This window comes from Calidris pugnax, unplaced genomic scaffold (genome assembly GCF_001431845.1).
Source record: "Calidris pugnax isolate Ruff unplaced genomic scaffold, ASM143184v1 scaffold492, whole genome shotgun sequence".
Lineage (NCBI taxonomy): Eukaryota > Metazoa > Chordata > Aves > Charadriiformes > Scolopacidae > Calidris > Calidris pugnax.
In genome coordinates, this window is record NW_015091453.1 from 636,738 (window position 1) to 656,898 (window position 20,161).

The 20,161-nt window shown below is 53.1% G+C and overlaps 2 protein-coding genes across 3 annotated transcripts in view; both read right to left on the reverse strand.

Moving 5' to 3' along the window:
- Nucleotides 1-405: 405 nt before the first annotated feature.
- NMB (neuromedin B) lies at nucleotides 406-4,811 on the reverse strand. Its single transcript, XM_014961591.1, has 3 exons — nucleotides 4,629-4,811; nucleotides 3,994-4,196; nucleotides 406-681 (listed from the first exon to the last, which is right to left on the reverse strand). The coding sequence occupies exons 1-3, from the start codon at nucleotides 4,762-4,764 to the stop codon at nucleotides 634-636; spliced, it is 387 nt and encodes a 128-aa protein (XP_014817077.1). The 5' UTR covers nucleotides 4,765-4,811; the 3' UTR covers nucleotides 406-633.
- A 12,574-nt stretch (nucleotides 4,812-17,385) lies between these two features.
- The window catches only part of SEC11A (SEC11 homolog A, signal peptidase complex subunit), an 8,095-nt gene continuing 5,319 nt past the window's right edge, over nucleotides 17,386-20,161 (reverse strand). For both annotated transcript variants that reach the window (XM_014961598.1, XM_014961597.1), the window contains 3 exons: nucleotides 18,611-18,730; nucleotides 18,018-18,075; nucleotides 17,386-17,858 (listed from right to left, as the gene is read on the reverse strand). In XM_014961598.1, coding sequence (XP_014817084.1) covers nucleotides 17,808-17,858; nucleotides 18,018-18,075; nucleotides 18,611-18,730 — 229 coding nt within the window. In that variant the 3' untranslated portion in view covers nucleotides 17,386-17,807. The remainder of the gene's footprint in view (nucleotides 17,859-18,017; nucleotides 18,076-18,610; nucleotides 18,731-20,161) is intronic.

Genomic DNA, 20,161 nt, shown 5'->3' on the forward strand with positions numbered 1-20,161 from the left:
TAAACAGGTGGAGTGTTTCATGGTCAACACCTGCACCTGAGGGACAGCAGAAGATGGCCCAGCCAAGGCCAATGAGCCTGTAGTAAACGCTGAGGTCCCTTGAGGATGAGAAATCCCAGCAACACCTTGACCTAGATGGTTTTTGTTTTCAGGAGGGGCTGCTGGTAATGCCTCTGTAAAGAGGGTTATAAAGATGCTCCACTAGTGAGGGGTGCAATCAGCTCATCCAAGCTTGGAATTTTGTCGTGCATCAATTAGGGTCTCCTAATTACAGAGGCTGCAGGGTCAGAATCCAATCCCCTCCCAGCCACAAAGAGCCAGGGGCTTCCCCCCAGCCCCTACTGCCCGTTCCTGCTGCACAAGCTCTGGGGTCTGCCTCCCCCCAACCTGAAAAGTCTGAGCTCATCTGTGCAAAGAGCCAGTTTTATTCACAGGGGCACATCAGACACCAAAAAAACAGAAAACAGGAAATATACAGGAAGGCTCTGCTTTACATACAAGCAACCACTATTAACAATATTACAGAAATAATAAATAAAAGTGATGTTGCTACAGTAACCCACAAGGACGATGCTCTCCTCCGTTCCCCACGCGTGGCCGAGCCTGCAGACCTCATCCTCCAGCCGCACTTCTTCAGTTTGAAAAATACTTCTCCAGCACCTTTGTTAAAAGCCCTGTCTCCTACAAGAGAAGGCACAATGATGAGACACTGGGTCCCGTGCAGAGCCTCCACCAACAGCTCCTGCTGGGTACCACAGGACAGAGGATCAGACAAGTGTCCTGTGCTAGATCACGATGGCACTTTCAGGGGTGGCTCAAGACAGCACATGAGAAGGAGGAGGCGAGAAGCTTGGCTCCTGCCTCCCGTCCTGGGCTCCAACAGCTGACAGACATCAGTCCACTGAGAGTAGCCATGGAGTTGGGCTTCAGGAACAAGAGTAGCCTCAGGGCCTGGTTCAGCAGAGAGTTATGTGAGAAGGCACAAAGACACAAAACACAGCAGGGAAGAGCTACAGAGGGATTTTGTGGTATTCTGTACTGCCCAGAGGTCCCAGAGATACACAAGGCAGCATCTGTCTTCATGCAGAAGGGCTCTCCCCACACCCCTGGAGCCACCCCCCTTCACAAATGTGGCCTCACCCGGTCTGTCTCCTGGAGAAATACCACCATACACACAAGAAGATGACAAGGGATGGGGATGATCCTCCTCTGCCAGCCAAACCCTTGTCACACACAGCAACAGAGTGGCACCGTGAAGCCTCAGCATGCCCCGAGCCAAGCCCTGCCTACCGCATGTGGTTAAAAAGACAGAACAGAAATCCCTGTTTGTGCAAATCCCTTCTGCTCCATGCGACTTCTGCTGTCACAAGCACGGAGCAGCACGGGGGCTCCCGCTTCGCAAAGGGATGGGAAACATCTGGAGACAAAACCCAACGCGAAGGGAGAGCAAGCAAAAAGACTAAGCCCTGGGATTTATTTAATGCTTAGAGGAGCCCCACAGAAAGGAAGAACCTTTTGTGAATGATCAGAAAAGGAAAAGCCTACTGGGTTTTTCAATAAAAGTCAAGTTCCTTTGACACTTATCCTGCCACAAAGCACATGTGCTGGAGAAGCAGAGCAACACGCAGAGAGCATGTTAACTCCTGCCTTGCTGGCCAGGGTGTCCCTAGGAAAGGAGAAGCATCTTTCTTTTTCTAACTCAGCTGAGGTGGAAGTGACAAGTCCTGGGCAGGGGGCAGACAGAGAGGGTCACAGAGCAGATCTGTTAAACTGCTTGTGAGGCAAGTGGTGAACACGGCACACAGATCAGCTCACGCACAGGCTGAGTGTTGGCCCCAGGTGTCCAACAGCAGCCACACCAAGGGAGAAAGCTGTCAGGGTGGCAGGAATTGGCACTGGCACCATGTCACCCACAAGAGCAAGAACAAAATAAGGTAAGCATAAGGTAACACAGCACTCAAAGTCACCAGGGAGAAGTAGTCCTATAATATCAACCAGCAGCTCAGAGGCAAGGATGCCCTGGGGGACAGGTGGGGAAGAAAGGAGTGGGAAGGCAGAAGATAAGCCTAGCAAGGTTTCAGAGGTGCCTGAAGAGCAGAACCAGACCTGTCACCCAGGAAGGTCCTCACTGACATGGAGAGGACAGCTGGCACACCAGGGCACTGGCTGAGGAGAAGCGAGAGGCTTCAAGAGGAGAAGGTGAGGAGTAGGAGCCAGCTGCACATCAGGCCCCTGAGCTGTGGTGCCACACACGTGCAGGGCACCCCACCTCCCACCAGAGCAGCATCAGCGCAGTGGGGCTGGCGGCTGGCCACCATCTGCTTGACCACAAGCCAAATCGCCTCCAGCAGCAGAGCTCTGACACCCACCACAGGCAGACCAAGGGCCGATGCCCAGTGCTGGGTGCTAGCCCCAGCCAGGACCTGGGAACACGGACCAAGAGGGCTGGCAGGGCTCCGGTGCCCAGGCACAGCCCCAGCCTCTGCCCCAGCTGCAGCACCAGCAGTGACCACGAGGCCTACGCAGAGAAGAGCCTCAAGGATCACCCCCATCAAACTCACACCACATGCTCACAAACATCTTAACAGATGCGGCAGGGCAGCACAGCCCCCAGCTTTCCCATCACCACAGGCAGTTAATGCAGCAAATACCTCCCTCCTCAAAGGCTCCCCAAGGAGGCTGGAGAAGGGCCCAGGACCTTCACAGCTCTGTCCTCCCTTTCAGCAGCATCCGATAAGCAAAAGCTGCCGTGGCACAGCAGCCACAGCACACAGCATCTTACGGGGAAGCAGGGTGGGCTGGTGTCTTCAGCCATATCTTCATGGTGGAAAGCCCTCTCCTGATGGGACCAGCTCTCTAGGAAAGCCTCAGTTTACTTAGTCTGCTGAAACCAAGTCAAGAAGGCACTTGAACAATCAGAGCCACTCAGGCTTACACCCCTGCAACTCTGCTCCAATTGTGCCTTCCCAAAAAAAGCAAAGAACAGGAGCAAGCACTGCCTAAACCTGGGTAACAGAAGCAGTTAATCTGAGTGCAGTGTCACTGGACAACTCCTCGAGCACAGCAGCTCAGTGGGACAGCACAGGCAGGACCCACCTAAGAGGATTTCATCCCTTTGAGGCTCTCAGCTACTTCCTGCAGTGACTAGAAATGGGGAGACACCAGGGAAGTGCCCATGAGACTACAGAAAGTGGAGCCACACGGACTGTGCGATTCCATCTCTGCGTCCTGTGTGGGGATGGGGGTGTTGCTCCCCGGGGCAGGTCTCTGGGTGAGCACTGAGGCAAAAGCCGCACCGAGGAAGCTGAGGATCTGCTGATGCACGGCAGGACTACCAGAGCTCCTGCCTGCTCGCCGAGACCCACTCTGCAGCAGTGTGACTGCCACACACCTCCCCTCTGCCGGGCAGGCTGACAGAGCTCTGTGCCCCACAGGGAGGAGGGATCCCAACCACAGTGACACAGACCCAAGACGGGGCTTCAGAAGCCCGAGACCTCTCTGCAGGACAGACTCCTTTCCCTTCACGTATGGGGCTGTGTCTCTCTTGACCTCTCTCTACAGAAATAGAGGGGAGAATGGATTTCCCTGCAGCGGCACCAAAAGGTGACATTTCTTCAAAAGGTGGCAGCCACAGTGGCCAGCCATCCTCTTCTGCATCTGGCTGAGAAGGACTCAGATGCTTATTAACAAGCCCTGGGCTGGAGATCACCACTGCCACAGCTCCATCAAAGCATCCCTTCCTCATCCTCACACCCCTCCCAAGCATTTGGGGCTATTAGCCACTGCCCAGCCAGACTAAAACCTAGGGAGACTTCTCCTCTGCCCCTTTTCTGGCCGATCTTAAGAAGTGGTTTAAGGAGGGTTAACAGGAGCAGAAAGTGGGGGCATACACCTCTAGCAGCTGTGCAGATGCTCCCATCTCCAGCAAGGCAGATTAACATCTCCACCACCTCCCTGCTCTGAGCATCTCCTTCCACCTTACACAATATTCACCTGGTCAGTGAGGTCGTATTTTCCTTGGTTCTCATCCAAAAGTCTCTCTTGCAAGAGGATTTTCAGGAGCTCACGGGTAAGCAGTTCCATCATGTCCTCCAGCAAGGCTCTGAGAGAGGGACCAAAGACCATCGGCACCGCCGGCTCCTCCGGCGACTCCAGGTGCGGGGAGCCCGTGACACTCTTCTTCCCCATGAAGTGACCTGCAACACAAGGCACTTGTGTGTCCGTGCAAACGCCCGGGAGGGGAGAGGCAGGGGCCGTTATCTGCTGCCTCACACCGACACACGTCAACGAGAAGCCCTGAGCAAAACTAACGCCTAAATGAGTGAGTACAAGGGAGCAAGGGGAAACCCAGGAATCCCAGCTCCACACCAGACTTGGGGAAACTTCCCTCTCCTGCTGATGGGACCTCGGGGCTTCAACAGATGCTGGACCTGTCACCGGGAGACGTGGGAGGAGGCTGTCGCACCCCTGCCCCGGTCTTCTCCTGCTCACCACGGGTCCCGCCAGCCCCCCCAGCAAGCCCCCTCCACGCCGCGGGGCACAGAGGGTCCCGGCGGGAGCCGCGCCCGGCACGGCCCGCGTCCCACGGCCGCTCCGCGACACGGCTGTCCGCGGCGGCGTCCCGCTACCTGTGGCCCAGAGGTTGCCGCGGGGGTTGACCTTGATCTTGGCCGCCTGGCTGCGGTGCTCGGCGAAGTCGAGGTGGACGGCGGGCCCCAGCGCGGCGCCGCAGAGCAGCAGCAGGAGGCAGCGCAGCGCCGCCATGGCCGCCCCGGCGGGACCCGCGCCCGCCCGCCGCCTCCCGCACTTATAGAGCGGGGACGGGGAGGGGGAGAGGGGGCGCGGCCGCAGCCTGCACCGCCCCCCCCAGCCGCGGGGCTGCCCGCCCTCCTCGGCCGCCCCCGGCTCACCCCGCTCACAGGGTCTGCCCGCCCCCCCGCAGCCGTCTGTCGGGACGGACCCCGCTCCGCTGCCCACATCCAGGCAGGGCGACCCCCGGCCCGGACTCCCCCTCCCTCTGCTCGTCCCCCCGTCCCAGACCCGGCCATCCCGCCACCCGGGTGTGGTGGGAGACGGCACCGGATGGACCGTCGCTGCTCTGCCCTCGCCCCCACAAGTCCCATGGTCTCCTCACAGGAGGCCATCGGGGTGGTTTTACCCCTTCTCAGCCCAGGCTGCCTGTTCCCCGTTACCTCCTGCTTCTCCATCTGCCCAGGAACTCGGTCCAGCAGGACTTGAGCCGGGATGGGTGGTCGGTCTCTTCTCCCAAGGAACAGGCGATGGGACAACAGGAAATGGCCTCAAATTACGCTGGAGAGGTTTAGGATGGATATGGGGAACAATTTCTTCACGGAAAGGGTTGTGAAGCCTTGGCAGAGGCTGCCCAGGGCAGTGGTGGAGTCGCCATCCCTGGAAGTATTTAAAAGCTGGGCAGACATGATGCTGAGGGACACGGGTTAGTGGTGGTTTGGGCAGTGCTGGGTTGATGGTTGGACTTGATGATCTGAAAGGTCCCTTCCTTGGTGTTACAAGTGGTCTTGCAAGAACATCAGCCAGCACCTCTGGCCACCTTTCAGCACTCTCAGATACAGCCCCTCTGGTTTCATAGATATTTATGGCTCTCCGAATGATAACCACCCATCACCGCTCATCCACAGCAGGCTATTCTCTCTGAACCACAGCCTGGGACACCTTATTGGTAAAGCCTGAGGTCAAGGCGACATGGGGGACCTCAGATTGTCTGTGCCTGCTACCATTTGCCCTGGTCAGCAGCAGTGCCTTTGTGAACGTGTTCTTTCTTCAGCCTTCTACAACTAAAGAAGTTTGTTGCAATGTATAAGGAACATGAGGTCTTCTACAACTAAAGTAGTACTTTAAAAGTAGTACTACTGTAGTTATAGAAGATTTCATGTTCTTTGCACATCCCAACAGCTGAGTTTTGGCTTTCCTAACGTTGTTCTTACAAGCCCAGGTAACATTTCCATATTTCTCCTGCTGGCCTCTCCATGCTTCCACCTCCTTAATACTGCCTTTTCACACTGGAGCTTGGTCAGGAGTTTAATTCAGTTTAGCCAAACCCATCTCCTGGTTCATCTACTTGCTTACATGATTATTGGGATGGACTTGGAAGATCCTGTCCTTAAAGACCTGCCAGCTTTTCTGAGCTCCACCCTTCAGAGCAGCCTCCCACAGGATCCCACCTACCAGCTCCCCGGAGAAGGTGAAGACCAAAGTCTGTGTATTGCTATTCACCTTTTCAGTCCCTTCAGAATCTTGCAGACCACTATTTCCTGATCACTACACACAGATCTGATCATTATGTTCCCCATCAGTTCCTCCTTTTCCATTAATGGGATGGAGCTATGAATGCCCAGCAACAGCACAGGTAGAGCTGTGCCCAGCCGTGCCAGGGGCAGAGATAGCAGGGCCCTGGGAGATGGACTATGTCCAGGGCTCAAGAAGTCCATGTAAAACTGGAAGCATTTGGTCAGAGGGCCCCTAGAAGCAGGTTGTGGTCTGTTTCTTCGTGTCACCTGTCTATTCCACAGGGGCTTTCAGGCTCCTCCAGGTTGCACATTTACTCAGGGATGCTCTCAGGGGCTGGACTGCTGCAGGAGAGACCTGTGCATCTGAAATAGGAAAGAGAAGATGAGTCGGAGTGCCCAGAAATCTCACCCAGTGTGCTGGGCTTTGCGTTATCTCCTGCTCGTGTTGTATACAGAGATCACCCCCAGGAAGCAGAAGGTCTGAAGAGCTGGGGACTGAACAGGATTGGGTGGGCAGCAACACAGCTCTCTCACCAGCCACAGTACCCGAGGGACAAGCAGAGCAGACTCAGAGGTGGTCACCAGGTTCAGAGAGTCTAGATCATCAGGCAGGCTCCAGGTCAGGATGAGATCTGGCGAAGGTGACCAGGGTCAGACACAGTCCAGACAGCTCTACAGCGGTGAGGCGGGTCTGAGAACAGGTCAAGAAGCCAGTCCATAGCAGGCACTGCTGACCTGGAGACCAATGCTGCTACAACGTAGATGGAGGAGAGACTAAAGGCCCAAGGCTGAGCTCTGATGGCTTCCACCCAGTGGGGGTGGAGGACCCAGGTGAGAGCCATTAAAGCCTACTAGTGTCCTCAGGGCCCTGACCGCTCCTGCCATGTTTACAACTCCATGGCTTGGCAAGGAGGTGCTGCCTGGTGGGGGAGGATCTGCCCGAGATGACCCAGTTCTCCTGGGAACTGGTACAGGGAAGATTTATTCGCAGTGCCCTTCTCGGCGGGTGCTGCTGCTCAAGAGAAAAGGGTGGGAGGAGATTCGTTCCTCTTCCACAGCAGGGGTTAGAGCCGGAACTGCAAACCCATTTCTGATGTTACGGGGAGGTTAAAAATTAAAAAGTACTCCTGCATCAGACGTTCATCCTTCCAAACGGTGTGCGTCCCCTGGGGCGGCCATTTGGCATGTGCTCCCTCGCTGTCTGGGAGGTGTGCCATGCTGATGGGCATGACGGGCCAGGAGATGACCCACCACCCATCAGGGAGGTGGCTGCCTCCACTAACCTTCCTCTGCCTATGTGTGCTGGAGGTCCTGGGCTGCAATGGGGAATCTCACCCCACTTTCTCCCCTCGCTCCTTCCCTGATGGTGCTCAGAAGCAGTAGAGCTGATCAGGGCAGTGCTGGGCACATGTCTCTGCTCATGTTCTGAGGCAATGGCCCTTTTGGGCACTCCCCATGCGCTTGGGACACATGAATACGACGCCCACCATGGATGTGGCATTTGCAGCACCATGGCCCTGACCCTCACGCTCACATCGTGGCAGCTTTATCTCCTCCATCAAGTCAGCTGAGAGAAGAGCTCTGAGCTCCTCTGTCCTGGTGGTGCTAGGTGGCTGTGATCACCACTTTGACTCTGATGTCCCCTGTCTGTCCCCCCATGCCTTGTGGGAAGGTTTCACTGGTGTTTGGTTGGGTTGCCTGATGGTCCCACCCCGATCTGATTTTGAACTGGACACACAACCAGAACCGACACAGACCTTTTCTCTTTTTCAGCTGGCAGCTGCAGGTCAGGATGCCAGAGGAGGAACACAAAGGATGTTCTGCACTGCCCCATCTGCACCACCTTCTGGAGAAGGCAGGAGCACTTGCAGGGCTGCTGCTGCTACACCTGGTACAAAAGTTCTGGGAATTTGGGGTGTCTGCAGAAAGGCTGGGATGTAGTCAGGGCAGAAGGAGGAGGATGTGAGGTCCAGAGACAGTGCTGGGTGTGAAGGAAGAGCTCAGTACAGGCCCAGATGAGTCTGGTTTCTCCTGATGCTGGGGAAGGGGCAATACCTGGGAAGTGGAGCTGTGGAGCTGCTGGCTCCACCGCAGACGCAAACGACTTGTCCCGTTTTTCTTCCAGAAATGCCAGGGCTCTGGCAGGCAGCAGCATCATGCTGGGGTGGGGGAAACCTCTCCCTGCGCCAGGGTCCACACTCTACCTGGTGGCCTGCCAGGACAGGGTCTGGCCTGGCGTTTGCTGTGGCTGCTGTGTCCCTGCTCTCCAGCAGCCAGAGGTGGGGAGGAGGCGTCACCTGTGGGATTACAGAGGACGAAGCCAGGGATAAAGTGATGCCAATTACAGAGAGGGCAGAGAAAAGAGCCCTGGCCAGTTGTGGCACCCACTGAAGCGTGACGGGGAGTGTCTGGCTCCTTCAGGGCAGCACTGAGCTCCTCGGAGATGAACAGAGAGGGAGAGGCAGCCCCGAGGACAGGGGACGGGCAGCAGGAACCGGCGCAGCATTTTGAATAGGGGAAAGGCTTTTGTGCTGATCTGATTTGAACTGGATACACAACGGAACTGACACATCCCCCCTCTTCTTCAGCTGGTGGCTGCAGGTGTTATCTCAGCCAGGGTGGGAGAGGAGAAACGGGGATTTCTGCAGGGGCTGCAGGGCAGGCTTGGGAAAGGCTGTGAAAAGGAAATCAAGGGGTTCCTGCCCTGTTGCGGTGTCATTATACATGCTTGGAAACTGAGGGGACACTGGGTTAACTGCTGAGTACCGAGGCTCAGCCTTGCAGCACGTGTGGGAGATGCGAGCCTGGAGCTCTGAATTCAAGCACGGGGAGGGCGATGTCAGAGCTGCTTGGGGACTTGGTGGAAGCTGGAAGTGGGAGTCTTTCCCCACGACTCAGGGCAGCCAGTGGGGTTTTTATGGAAAACAACTTGTGAAAGGGACCCAGCTGAGTGCTCACCCAGCAGCAGCATCGGTGCTAAAGGAGACTGCGCGGCTGTAACCCAGGCAGGGCTCCCAGAATGAACACCCCTTTCCTCCTTTGCAGCCATCTGGTTAACGACCAGACACCAACAGCCAGACCCTGTGTGGGAGGCTCAGCACAGCTCACACCCTCTTCAGCGCCGTAATTACAGACGAGCCAATTTGCCGACGAGCACGGTGCGGGTGCCAAGCAGCCCCTGGGCAGACATGGGTGCTCCACAAGCGAGGTCCATCCAGAGGGTGTTTCACTGCACCGGGCGCTCAGGACTGCAGCTTGGTTGCTCAGGGCTGGAGCGGGCTGATCACTCTGTGGCCAAATCCCTCCATTCCCGGGGAGGCAAGAGGGCGATCCCCTCCCTTGTCACCCTGAGACTGAACAAATGCAGCCTGAGAGGTGGCTGCGACACAAGTGGCCTCACTTACAAATGGGGACCAGGTTTCCTCTGGATTTTTTAGTTCTTATCTTCTTCATAAAGAGGTGATGTTATAGAATCATAGAACTGTTTGGGTTGGAATGAACCTTAAAGACCACCCAGACACCTCCCACCCCACCAGGTTGCTCCAAGCCCCCTCCAACCTGGCCTTGAACCCCTCCAGGGATGGGGCAGCCACAGCTTCTCTGGCCAACCTGGGCCAGGCTCTCACCACCCTCACAGCAAACAAGTTCTTCCCCACATCTCATCTCAGTCTCCCCTCTTTCAGGGTCAAACCCTTCCCCCTCCTCCTAGGGCTCCCCTCCCTGATCCAGAGCCCCTCCCCAGCTTTCCTGGAGCCCCTTTAGGGACTGGAAGGGGCTCTAAGGTCTCCCCGGAGCCTTCTCTTCTCCAGGCTGAACCCCCCAACTCTCAGCCTGTCCTCACAGCAGAGGGGCTCCAGCCCTCCCAGCATCTCCGTGGCCCTGATTTCTTGTTCCTAATTTGGGAAAAATAGCTGCCTCCCGGGCCCCACCTGGGAGAGGCTCAATAACCTGATCTCAGGCCACCAGCCCGGCAGGGTTTGTGACAGTTTTCCTGTCCCTGCCTCCCCCCAGCCCTGGCACCAGGGCTTGTCCCCAGCGCCTGCCCACCCGTCACTGACCAGAGGGAGCCAGCGCTGGCAGCGGAGGTGACAGCTTCGGTCAGAGCGTGCCCAGACCCTGCCACCCGGGGCAGGGACTGTCACCGCAGCGCTGCTCGGCAGCTGGCTCCCTCCGGCTCAGCAGAGCTCCGCTCTCCCAGCTGTTACCAGCCACCAGGGGAATCTTTCCAGCTTATATATCAAAAAAGGCAGTAACAATTCTATTTTAGAAATCGATTTTTCTGGCAAAGGTCACAACGCTGGTGCAGGAGATGGGCCTGTCGGCCACCAGCTTCCTGCAAGGGCGTCACAACGGAGCCAGGGAAGGACAGAGGTGACTCAGCAGACGCCGGACCTCTGACAGATGGTTACCTCCATGAGGCAGAGCACACGTCTGCTCCACGTCCCCTCTCCCGGTGGCATTAACCCTCTGGGGCTGGGGGAAAGCAGCCACCTCTCTGCACAGAACCCTCCAGGAACGGCCCCTTCTCGCCTCACGGCTCCGGGATCCTTCGCTTGCACCGTTGGTTTCCCCCGATGCCTCCAGTTGGATGATTTTCTGGTTTGCTCTCTTTTCCCCCAGCAATTCTTGCATGCGATGTATTTTCCTGACGGGTACTGACCACTGAACTGACATTTTCACAGCACAATCTGTTACAACCCCAGTGTTCCAGATGGTAACACTTAACTCAGAACCTGTTGTTTTATAAATAGAGTTAAAATTGTTTTTTCCCCTGTGCATCATTTTATATTTATGTCCATTTGAATTTCATCTTTTTTATTGCCCAGTCTCTTTCCACAATCGGCCCTCATCTACACAACTCTGCATCAGCAGCAAACTTCAGTGTTTGCCTGATTCTGCTGATCATTTTTGAACATACTGAACACAGCCCCTGCCCTGGTGTTTTCTGCTCCAGAGGCTGTAGCACCTTTTATTCCCTACCTTTTAGAAAATGATTTCTGCCCATAAGGACGTCACCCCCAATTCAGGGCTGCTTCCTTTCTTTAGGAGCCTTTGCTGATGGACCTTGGGAAATCCGAGTGGATGATCCCAGAGGGTCACCTTGCACATACACCTCCCAACTCCTTCAACAAGCTCCAAGTCTGCTCTTTAAAGCAGCCCCACTCCTTCCCAGTCCTTGCATCTGGTTTACAGCCTCCTGATCCCCGCATCTCCACCCCAGCCGCTGTTCTGTCCCTTGGTGCCATGGTCGGCTTGACAGAGCGGCTCCTCACCACGGCAAAGAGTTCGGGTTTTCAGGGCTGTGTCCCTTCAGAGCCTGTGGGTGGCTCCAGCCAGGCCCGGGGGTTCGTTGCTGTCCTCTTGGTCGCTGACCTCTTCTGCAGGTTCTTCTGCTGCTGGTGTCCAGGAGCTGATGGCAGCACAGGATGCAGGCACCTGGGGTGCCCTGTTCCTTGCCAGAGAGCAACTCTTCACAGATCACAGAATCATATGGGCTTGGGAGGGACCTCTGGAGATCATCTAGTCCAACCCCCTGCCAAATCAGTTCCACCCAGAGCAGGTCCCACAGGAACATGTCCAGGTGGGGTTTGAATGTCTCCAGAGAAGGAGACTCTACCACCTCCCTGGGCAGCCTCTTCCAGGGCTCTGCCACCCTCAAAGTGAAGAAGTTCCTCCTCATGTTTAGGTGGAACTTCTTATATTCAAGTTTGTGCCCGTTTCCTCTTCTCCTGTCCCTGGGCACCACTGAAAAAAGACTGGCCCCATCATCCTGACACCATCCCTTTAAGTATTTATAAGCATTGATCAGACCCCCCTCAGTCTCCTCTTCTCTAGACTAAAAAGAGCCAAGTCCCTCAGCCTTTCCTCATAAGACAGATGCTCCAGGCTGTGGAGCATGTTGTCCAAGTAGAGAGGATATGAGCAGAAACAGAGTGGTTAAATGGGCACTATGAGCAAATGTCCCAAATGTACCTACAGATAAAACAAGATTTCAGCAGGCAGAGAAAGGAGACCTTTCCATAACTCTGCAAAACAAATGTATCTGAAACCCAGACGGCTCAGAGAGCCTTGCTAACGCCGAGCTAATGATGAACAGGCGTAACACGCCAACCTTGAAATACCACGGCTCATAGCATTCAAAGCAGGGTCCATTTTGCTGCTTCTCCGTCAAATTATGCTTCGATACCCTGGCACTGAGCAGGGCATGGCCCAGAGAGGCAGCCAGTCTGACCCGGGGGAGACCCCAGCTGCAGGGGTCTGAAAACACAGTGTGGGCACTCCCAGGCCCTGCAAACATCCACCTGGGCAGCAAAGGCACGCTCAAAACCGATGGCTCTAATAAAAAACAAATACAAAGAGAAAAGGCCTTGAATCTCCCTATTTGTCTCCTTCACAGATCTTCTGGTGCCAATAAAACTCTTAGCAGCAGTTAAGTTGTTACAGACTCTTCTTCTCTGCTTCGCCAAAGCCAGGTCAAATTTAAAGTCCTGCCATACGCCTGAGGGTCTATTTTGATGCATTTGTCTCTTGTTTACAAAGATTAAATCCTCTGTTACATTCATTCGTCCACAGGCAACAAATGTTGTTTATAAAAGATAAAATTTGAAATCTTGCACATCTTGTTTTCAACTCTTTTTCAATTTTCATTTAAGCCGTAAATGAGTTGTGGTTTTCCCTGAGGTTTCCCACTCACTCCCCACCCGCTGGATACAGTACAAATAACTGCTCTGCAAGAAGACTTAGAGAACAAAATCTTGTTTTCTTGCTGGCAAATCCAAGCCTCGCTCAGAAGCGTCCCAACCAGAATTACGCAGCAGAAACCTAACATCCCTGTTTGAGGGAAGTGAGGTTCAAAGGAATTAAACTGAAGTCCATTTTCTCCACTTTACTGTTACTTCTGTCTCTCTGGAAACTGAAACCCTGCAAGGTTAGCTTCTACAGGAGGAGGCCAGATTGGAAAGGAAAGGTGGTATCAAGATGCAGAGACAGATCCAGAAATGTTTTTAAATTATTAAACAGAAAGAGCAAGAAAGTCAAGATACGAGGAGCTGGGCAGAGAGAACAAGAGAGAGTGAGTGTGTCTGCTCCGTCCTGGACCACAGAGGGTGCATTTCTAGCCTGTCCTTAGTTAAGTCCTTCTCCTCCGTAGAGGTACTTGATTTTCCCCAGGGGTTGGGGAGCTCTGCTAGACCAGGCATTGAAAGCACCTGCTGGAACCAAACACGGGTACAAATTGTCCCATGAGTGGGAACCAGTCTAACACACAATGCGCTCAGCCAGCAGGACCCAGCACGTGGGCAGGCCCCACTCCACAGGGAAGCAGGACCACGTGTGAAGGAGCTGGTGGTTCTTCACAGAAATTGAGGGCTAAGCAGGTATAAGAACCCAGCAGCAGCAAAGCCACTACCATGAAGAGGGGCTCCTCATGGCTGAGCTGACTGCAGGGAGCCCACCTGGTTATGGCTCAGTAGATCCAACAAGGCAGATCCACCAGGAAAGGCACCATGCCCCTTCCCACCTGCTAACTCCAGCATGGGCCAGGCTGGTGGAGCCACCTCCGCCGAGACCTGCTGCTTCCTGAGGGGTGAGTGAGCCCAAGCGCCCGGGTGCAGCTGATGAAGAGACAGGAGTATTGCAAGGGAGGGGAGAGGGTACAAGGGGCAGGAAGCTGTTAAACTGGCTCAAAACACAATGTCAGTGCTATTTCTCCTTTCCCAGCAGTCAGATCAGTCATCTGCCATGCATCAGCTGCCACCAGGAGCTGCTGACACTGATGGGAACTGCAAAGACCAGGCCTTTCTGGCCTCACCCAGGCTGGAACCAGGACACTCCTCAGCTGATTCAGCCCCTGAGTCACTGACGCCGTGTGGGCCTTCACCCTGGGACGGGCAAACATCTGCTGTGTGTTCCCCCTGCTGCAGCCCAGGAGTGACACGCTCTGCCTAAGCCTCCTCTCCATCTCTCGGCCAACGAGCTCAGCCCAGCCTGGGAGCTGCACGCTGGGTTTGCACTCCTGCATCTCCCCAGCAGGAACCGGTCTTATAACCACGCGTGGACAAGACCTCACTTTGCAGATTCTCCTCAGAAAAAATAAGGTTGACCTGTTCTGATTTTATGGGCAGGAAATCCACCACAAGATTACCCAATGTGTTAAAGGAAGCCTGCAGCTGATCACCTTACAAACCCCCCTTGGGCAACAAGCAGCGACAGACCTGGATGAAGCAGTGTCACGCTTATGGCTGTTAAACCAAGAGCCGGGTGTTCAAGCATCATAAACATACAAAGACAGCCTTTGTCTCAAGGAGCTTCAATGTTCAGCACATCACTCCTCACAGCTCACCTCCCATCCATCATGCTTCTGCTTCCGCATTTCGCTTTGATACAAAAGTAAGAGTCACCCAACAAAATTCTAGCAGCGATCAGAACCAGCCCAGCATCGCTCTGCTCCTGCCCCTGAAGGAACCTGTGCCCTGAGCTGCGGATGTGACTGAACAGTAATTAAACAATGAAATTGTCTACCAGAAAACCTGTTCTGTTTGGCTGTAACCACAACAGAGACAGAAGCAATCTTAGCCCTGGCAGATTTTATTTTTTTTTCCTTTATAAACCAGACCCTTCAACACCCACATACTTTACAGACAAATCCCATTCCTGTTGTGACACAAAGATCTCCATCTTTTGTAAGCCTGAAGTCTCAAAGGCTTTGCTGGAGCCAGCCAGACAACTCCACCTTTAAAAAAAAAAACAGAAGAAAACTGAAAGAAAAAAAAAGAACCAAAACACATCAAGTTTGAACAGCAAAACCCCTGGCTCTGCGGGAGCACAGCAGCGCTCGCCAAACACTTCAGCATCAGCACCCGGCTGAACTGGAGATCCTGCAGCTCCGCAGCCTTTCTGCTCAGCAAAGCAGAATAAGTCTGGTGGGGACAGAGCCGGCAAAACAGCTCTTTGTCATCCTGCCCCCACGTCCCCAGCTCCCAGCTTGTAGGGCTGGTCCCTGGCACCCTCTTCCCACTGCGGCAGGAAAGGCGAGGCAGGAGGGGACGTGGGAGGCAGTGTAGGGGGCTGGTGGGCGTTCGAGCTGTGAGTGGATTAACTGCTTATTTATCCTCACTCTAATTAGAGCCAACACCTCATTTCACGGCTGCAGGTAACACAAAGCCGCATTCTCAGCTACACTGAGCTGAAAATAGGCAGAAGATGGGCCACAGAGATGAATTCCCAAATGTCACACCACAGATCCTGATTTCGGACTATTGTTTCTGTTCTTAAAGCATCTGCAAAGCCAGGAGCGAGCTGCCTGCTGTGGCCGGGCTGCTCCAGGCTTCACTGACCCTTTACCCCACCGCCCCGCGTTTTCCAAGAGCTTCCTGCTCAATTGCTTCCTGTGCCATCATGCGAGAGCAAGGCTGGGAAAGGCACGATCTTCCTGCGAGTGCCCAAGCGTGGGTTTGCACCCACTTTGGCAAGGAGCCTGCGTTCCCACCAGCTGCTGACACCCACTCCTGGCCACCAGCAGCACCAGCAGGGACACTCTGCCAAGCAGGACCCCCATGTTGTTATTTCCCAACATCTCAAAAGGACCATTTCTTTTCCTTCAGAACTGTGTTTTCAGCAGACGCTCTCTAAGAGCTAATCCTTGCACGCCCTACAATCATGAATTCTTTGTGTTTTCGCCTTTTTGTTAAATTAACTCAGCAACAGTAACACAACTGCTTCTGCATGCTCAGATTTTCGCAAAAGGCGTGAAAGCGAGAAGAGCGGGAGAACACCACCAGCAGCACTCCCAGTGAATTTGCACTGAGAGGTGTTGATTAGCAGATGTCAGAAAAGCTCAACTTTATGTGTGCTTTATGTGAGCCCAAGTTAAAACTTTTAACTTTTATGTGAGCCCAAGCTAAAAACCAATTTATGCACAAACTCAATTTAAGCTAAAGGCAAAGGAGGAAATGGGGACTCAGCCCCAGTGCTACCTGCAAGGGCAGAAACGCTGCCCCAAGCTCCCGGGAAGGTGCTCCACAGCAGTGGCAGCTCTCGAAGAGATTTTGTTTTCCCCTGCTGCTGCCCAGGTTTTGCTTTTGACAAAACATCCCATCTGTGCCTCAAGCATTTTGGAGAAACTCTGTAGCCAAGTTCTCTCCTCGAGGGCTCCAGCACTGGGAGGGGGAGATAGGGGTTTTCTTACCATGTTTTATTACAAAGTTAGGATTACTCCAAGAGCCACAGGCACACGGCTGTTGAGGACAGGCGTTAACCCAGGGAAAGCACAGATGGGGAGGAGACAGGCTCCCAGTGCCAGGGGAAGCTGTCCCAGCGAGACAGCCAGTGGGTGAGCTGCAGAGGAGGGCTCAGGCAGTCTTGGCCAGAGGTAGCAATGACATTCTGCTCCCGCTGCCTGCTCTCATGAGGGTCTGCCCTAGCAAAGGGCAAGTAAAACTGTTCCATGAGTCAGTACAGACACCATGGAGGCGAGCTATAATCGCCACTCACTCAGCACCAGGTGGCACAAATATATATGGAAGCCAGTAACTGCAGAGCCCCTGCCCTGTACTGCTTCCTCGGGTCTCCTCTGACACCAGACCTACACAAGCAGGATCACTATCCTGAATGAGAAGCCTAGAAAAAAAGCAGTGTCTTCTTTCAGACCCCAGGGCAGTGGGGGCTCAGCCTTTCCAGGGCTTTCAGGTAGCTCTAAGATGTGGCCAGCTGCAGGGATCACTGCAGACCTAAAACCCATTTCCAAAACTAAGAAAATTTTACTATTGCATCCCATTAATCATCCCTGCCAAACAGCTATGGGTATTTCCCATCCCAATTCTTCTGTTACCAGGGCTGCAGTGACAGCTTATGCACCAAGTAATCCTTTGCCATCTCCTGCCCAAAACACCTTGCAGAATTACGAAGTGTAAGAAGATTATTTCAGCGTGATTCACAGAAACATTGAAATGTTGAGCGGATCATCTACAGCTCAGGACTGCCTCCTCTCCAAAAAGCAATGAGGAGTTGCCTCACGCAGCTCTGGGAGTCAGTCTGCAACCGCAGAGCCCAGGGCCCCCAGGGAAACTGGGCAACTGCACTCAGCCAGGCAATGACAAAGAACGTCAAAGGGCTCAAAGCGGGCGAGATGCAAAATCTTTATTCCAGTTCTGAATTGGAAAAAACATCACCTCTGCAGCTCGCTGCTGGACGGTTCAGTCGGCACAGGGAAAAGTCACGCTTGCCCAGCAGAGGCACAGATTTAGAGGACACAGTCCTGTAGGCACTTCGAGAGGAAGCTCAGCTTCAAAGTAGAAACACTGAACAGTTTGGCTTAAATTTTTAATATAAAAACTCACTAAAAATTCTAAAATGTGACAAACCATTGGAAATACTGTGACAGACATTCGCCCTTACGCAGTAAAAAACAAAACCAACCCAAACTGGCAAGAAGCTTTGAAATGCATGTTTTCTTCTTCCTCCCGGCACGTGGGACCATCAACTACTTAAAACGTTCATCTAAAAAATCCATGGCACCTTCACCTCGTACTTCAGTGCAAGAGGCTACTCTCGATGGACCAGCACAAATAACCCCAGTAAAAAGAGGACTGCGTACTGTAAGAGAAAGAAGAACAAGGGTGCACAGTCACATCTAAAGATGCAGTACCAGCAGCAAATGCACAGGACAAACGGTTCTGCCTGCGCATATAAAGTTCTCATGAAGTAATTTTAGCTGGGGTGGGAGAAGGAGGCAGAAAATGAAAGAGCTCTTACCTTAAATTTTGGATAATCATTCATTAAGATAGTCACTATTCCAATATAGGGCACAAATCTAGAAGAACAAAGGTTTAATTAAAACAAAGAGTATTCAAGGGTGCACATGGGGAAAGCGCTGCCCTGGTACTTGTACAATGGAGAAGCCACCCAAGCGTGGTGAGGGCAATGGACAGTAGGCTTGGGACTTCTCCTTCCCAAGCAGGGAAGCCATGACAGGGGGAGCTGAAGGACAACCAGCGCCAGAGCGTGTTTCAGCCTCTGCCTTCTTCAGATGGTGCTTGTCTGCAGAGACTGGGCTTTGCAGAATAATCTCCATGAAAATTCTGATCACGCCGGAGCGTGCGCTGCCTCTGCATCAGGGTCCATCCAGCAGCAAAATCTCAGGACACAGCTCACAGCTCGATCCCTTTGCTTAAGCCGAGCTAAGAACTGAGCTACCTTCAGTTTTAACTCCCCGTTGGTACCTTCTGAAATGCTTTCAGGCAGGTCACAACAACCCAGCAGGGAGAGTTCAGGGGGAGAAGGGGGATTAACAGAGGGCATTGGGGGAGGGCAGCATAAAAAGCTGCAGCGTTTTCAACTTCACTTACCCTCTTGCTCGTCCTACAACGTCCTTTTTCTCCAACCAGTGCTGCCCTCGTTTGTACAGCCCTCTGTCATCAACAGCGTTATTGTCTCCCTTTGTCAGAAATTTGATGTCACCGTTTTGCCTGGCAAAGACAAGACAGACAGGTAAGTCAGAGAAAAAGAACTTATTAATAGCTGTTCTAGAGCAAGCGTGTAGAGACTAACACAAAGACATGAGAAGCAATCACGTCCTAAACATTTGAACAGGCTGAAAAGGGAAACTGTCAAATGTGGGGAAAGCAGACAGTTTGGAAAAAAACAGCCAATGAAAGAATTAATTCTGGCCCCAGCCAATCTTTCTGGCAGAATTTAAGAACAGAACCGGCAGAATGAGCTACTTCTAGCATAAGTGCAGCGATCGCCTCTTTGCTTTTGACCTCTGTCATGTTGATGCTTCTCTTGCTTCATTTACAAATGTTGGGTTCTAGGCTCTGTACTACCACCCAAAATGGGCCTTTGGGGTTAAAGCACACGGTTCTACTCAATAGTGGTCAGAAGCAAGCTGAAACTTAGAAATTATTAGGAAAAGGAGTCAGAACAAAACAAACAATACCATTACGATACTGCATGAACTCACAATGTGCCTACATCTTGAATGCTCTGTGCGGTTCTGAGCCCCCTACATCCTTTTTTGAAATGGAGAGAAGAACTGGCAAAGGTTCAGAAATGGGTAACAAGGTCTGGAACCACTTCCATACAAGAAACAACAGACCAGGACTCTTCAGCCTGGAAAAGACAGAACTGATGGGAGATATGACGGAAGTCCAACACAAACGACACAGACAGCAACAATCAGTTTTTCACCGCCTCTTCCAATACAAGACCCAGAGGGCATCGAACGGAATTCAGAGGAAACAGGTTAAAATGAGCCAGAGACGATGCTGTGCTTAACAAACACACTGCAAAACAAATCATGTCACTCCAGAAGGAGATTTTGGATGCCAAAATATTGCATCAGTTCAAAAAGTGAATAGGTACCCTGTGTTAGAAAGAAAAGGGGGCCAATAATACAGAACTGTCACTTCATGCCCAAATTCCTAATTTGCAGAAAGCTGTGAAATTGCTGTTACACTCTCTCTAGTCTTTAATTTGTCCTGAGGCTGGTCAGAAACACAATCCTGGAGCAGATGAACCTTTGCTTTGACTGGAAACAGCTTCTGCTCTGCTCTGGCTTTATACAGCACATCGCACACCCTTCCAGTCACTTCCATTCAGGTTCTGGAGACCCAGCAGCACTTGCTGATACACAGCAGCTTCTGCCACTGCTGGGGACCATCCAGTCACTCTCCCCGTGACATCTGAAGGCAGATGCTGAGCAGGAGTGCTCTCGGTGCTTGATTCTGTCGGCTTGCTGAGGGAAACGACAGATCAAATACAGCTCAGGAAAGTGTGCAGGAGATCTTCAGAGCTCATGCTGTTTGCATCATGCCTGAATACCAATGTGTATGACTTGACAGGAGAAGCTTGGAAAGGGAAAAAAAAAACCGGGGGGGGGGGGGAGAACAAAATTTTTT

Excerpts from the sequence above, each read along its gene's own strand:
- NMB (XM_014961591.1), bottom strand. The coding sequence starts at position 4,764 with ATGGCGGCGCTGCGCTGCCTCCTGCTGCTGCTCTGCGGCGCCGCGCTG. Across the intron at positions 4,197-4,628 it reads CGGCAACCTCTGGGCCACAG|GTCACTTCATGGGGAAGAAG; the intron begins GTAGCGGGACGC and ends CTTGTGTTGCAG. Across the intron at positions 682-3,993 it reads AATACGACCTCACTGACCAG|GAGACAGGGCTTTTAACAAA; the intron begins GTGAATATTGTG and ends CTTCTCTTGTAG.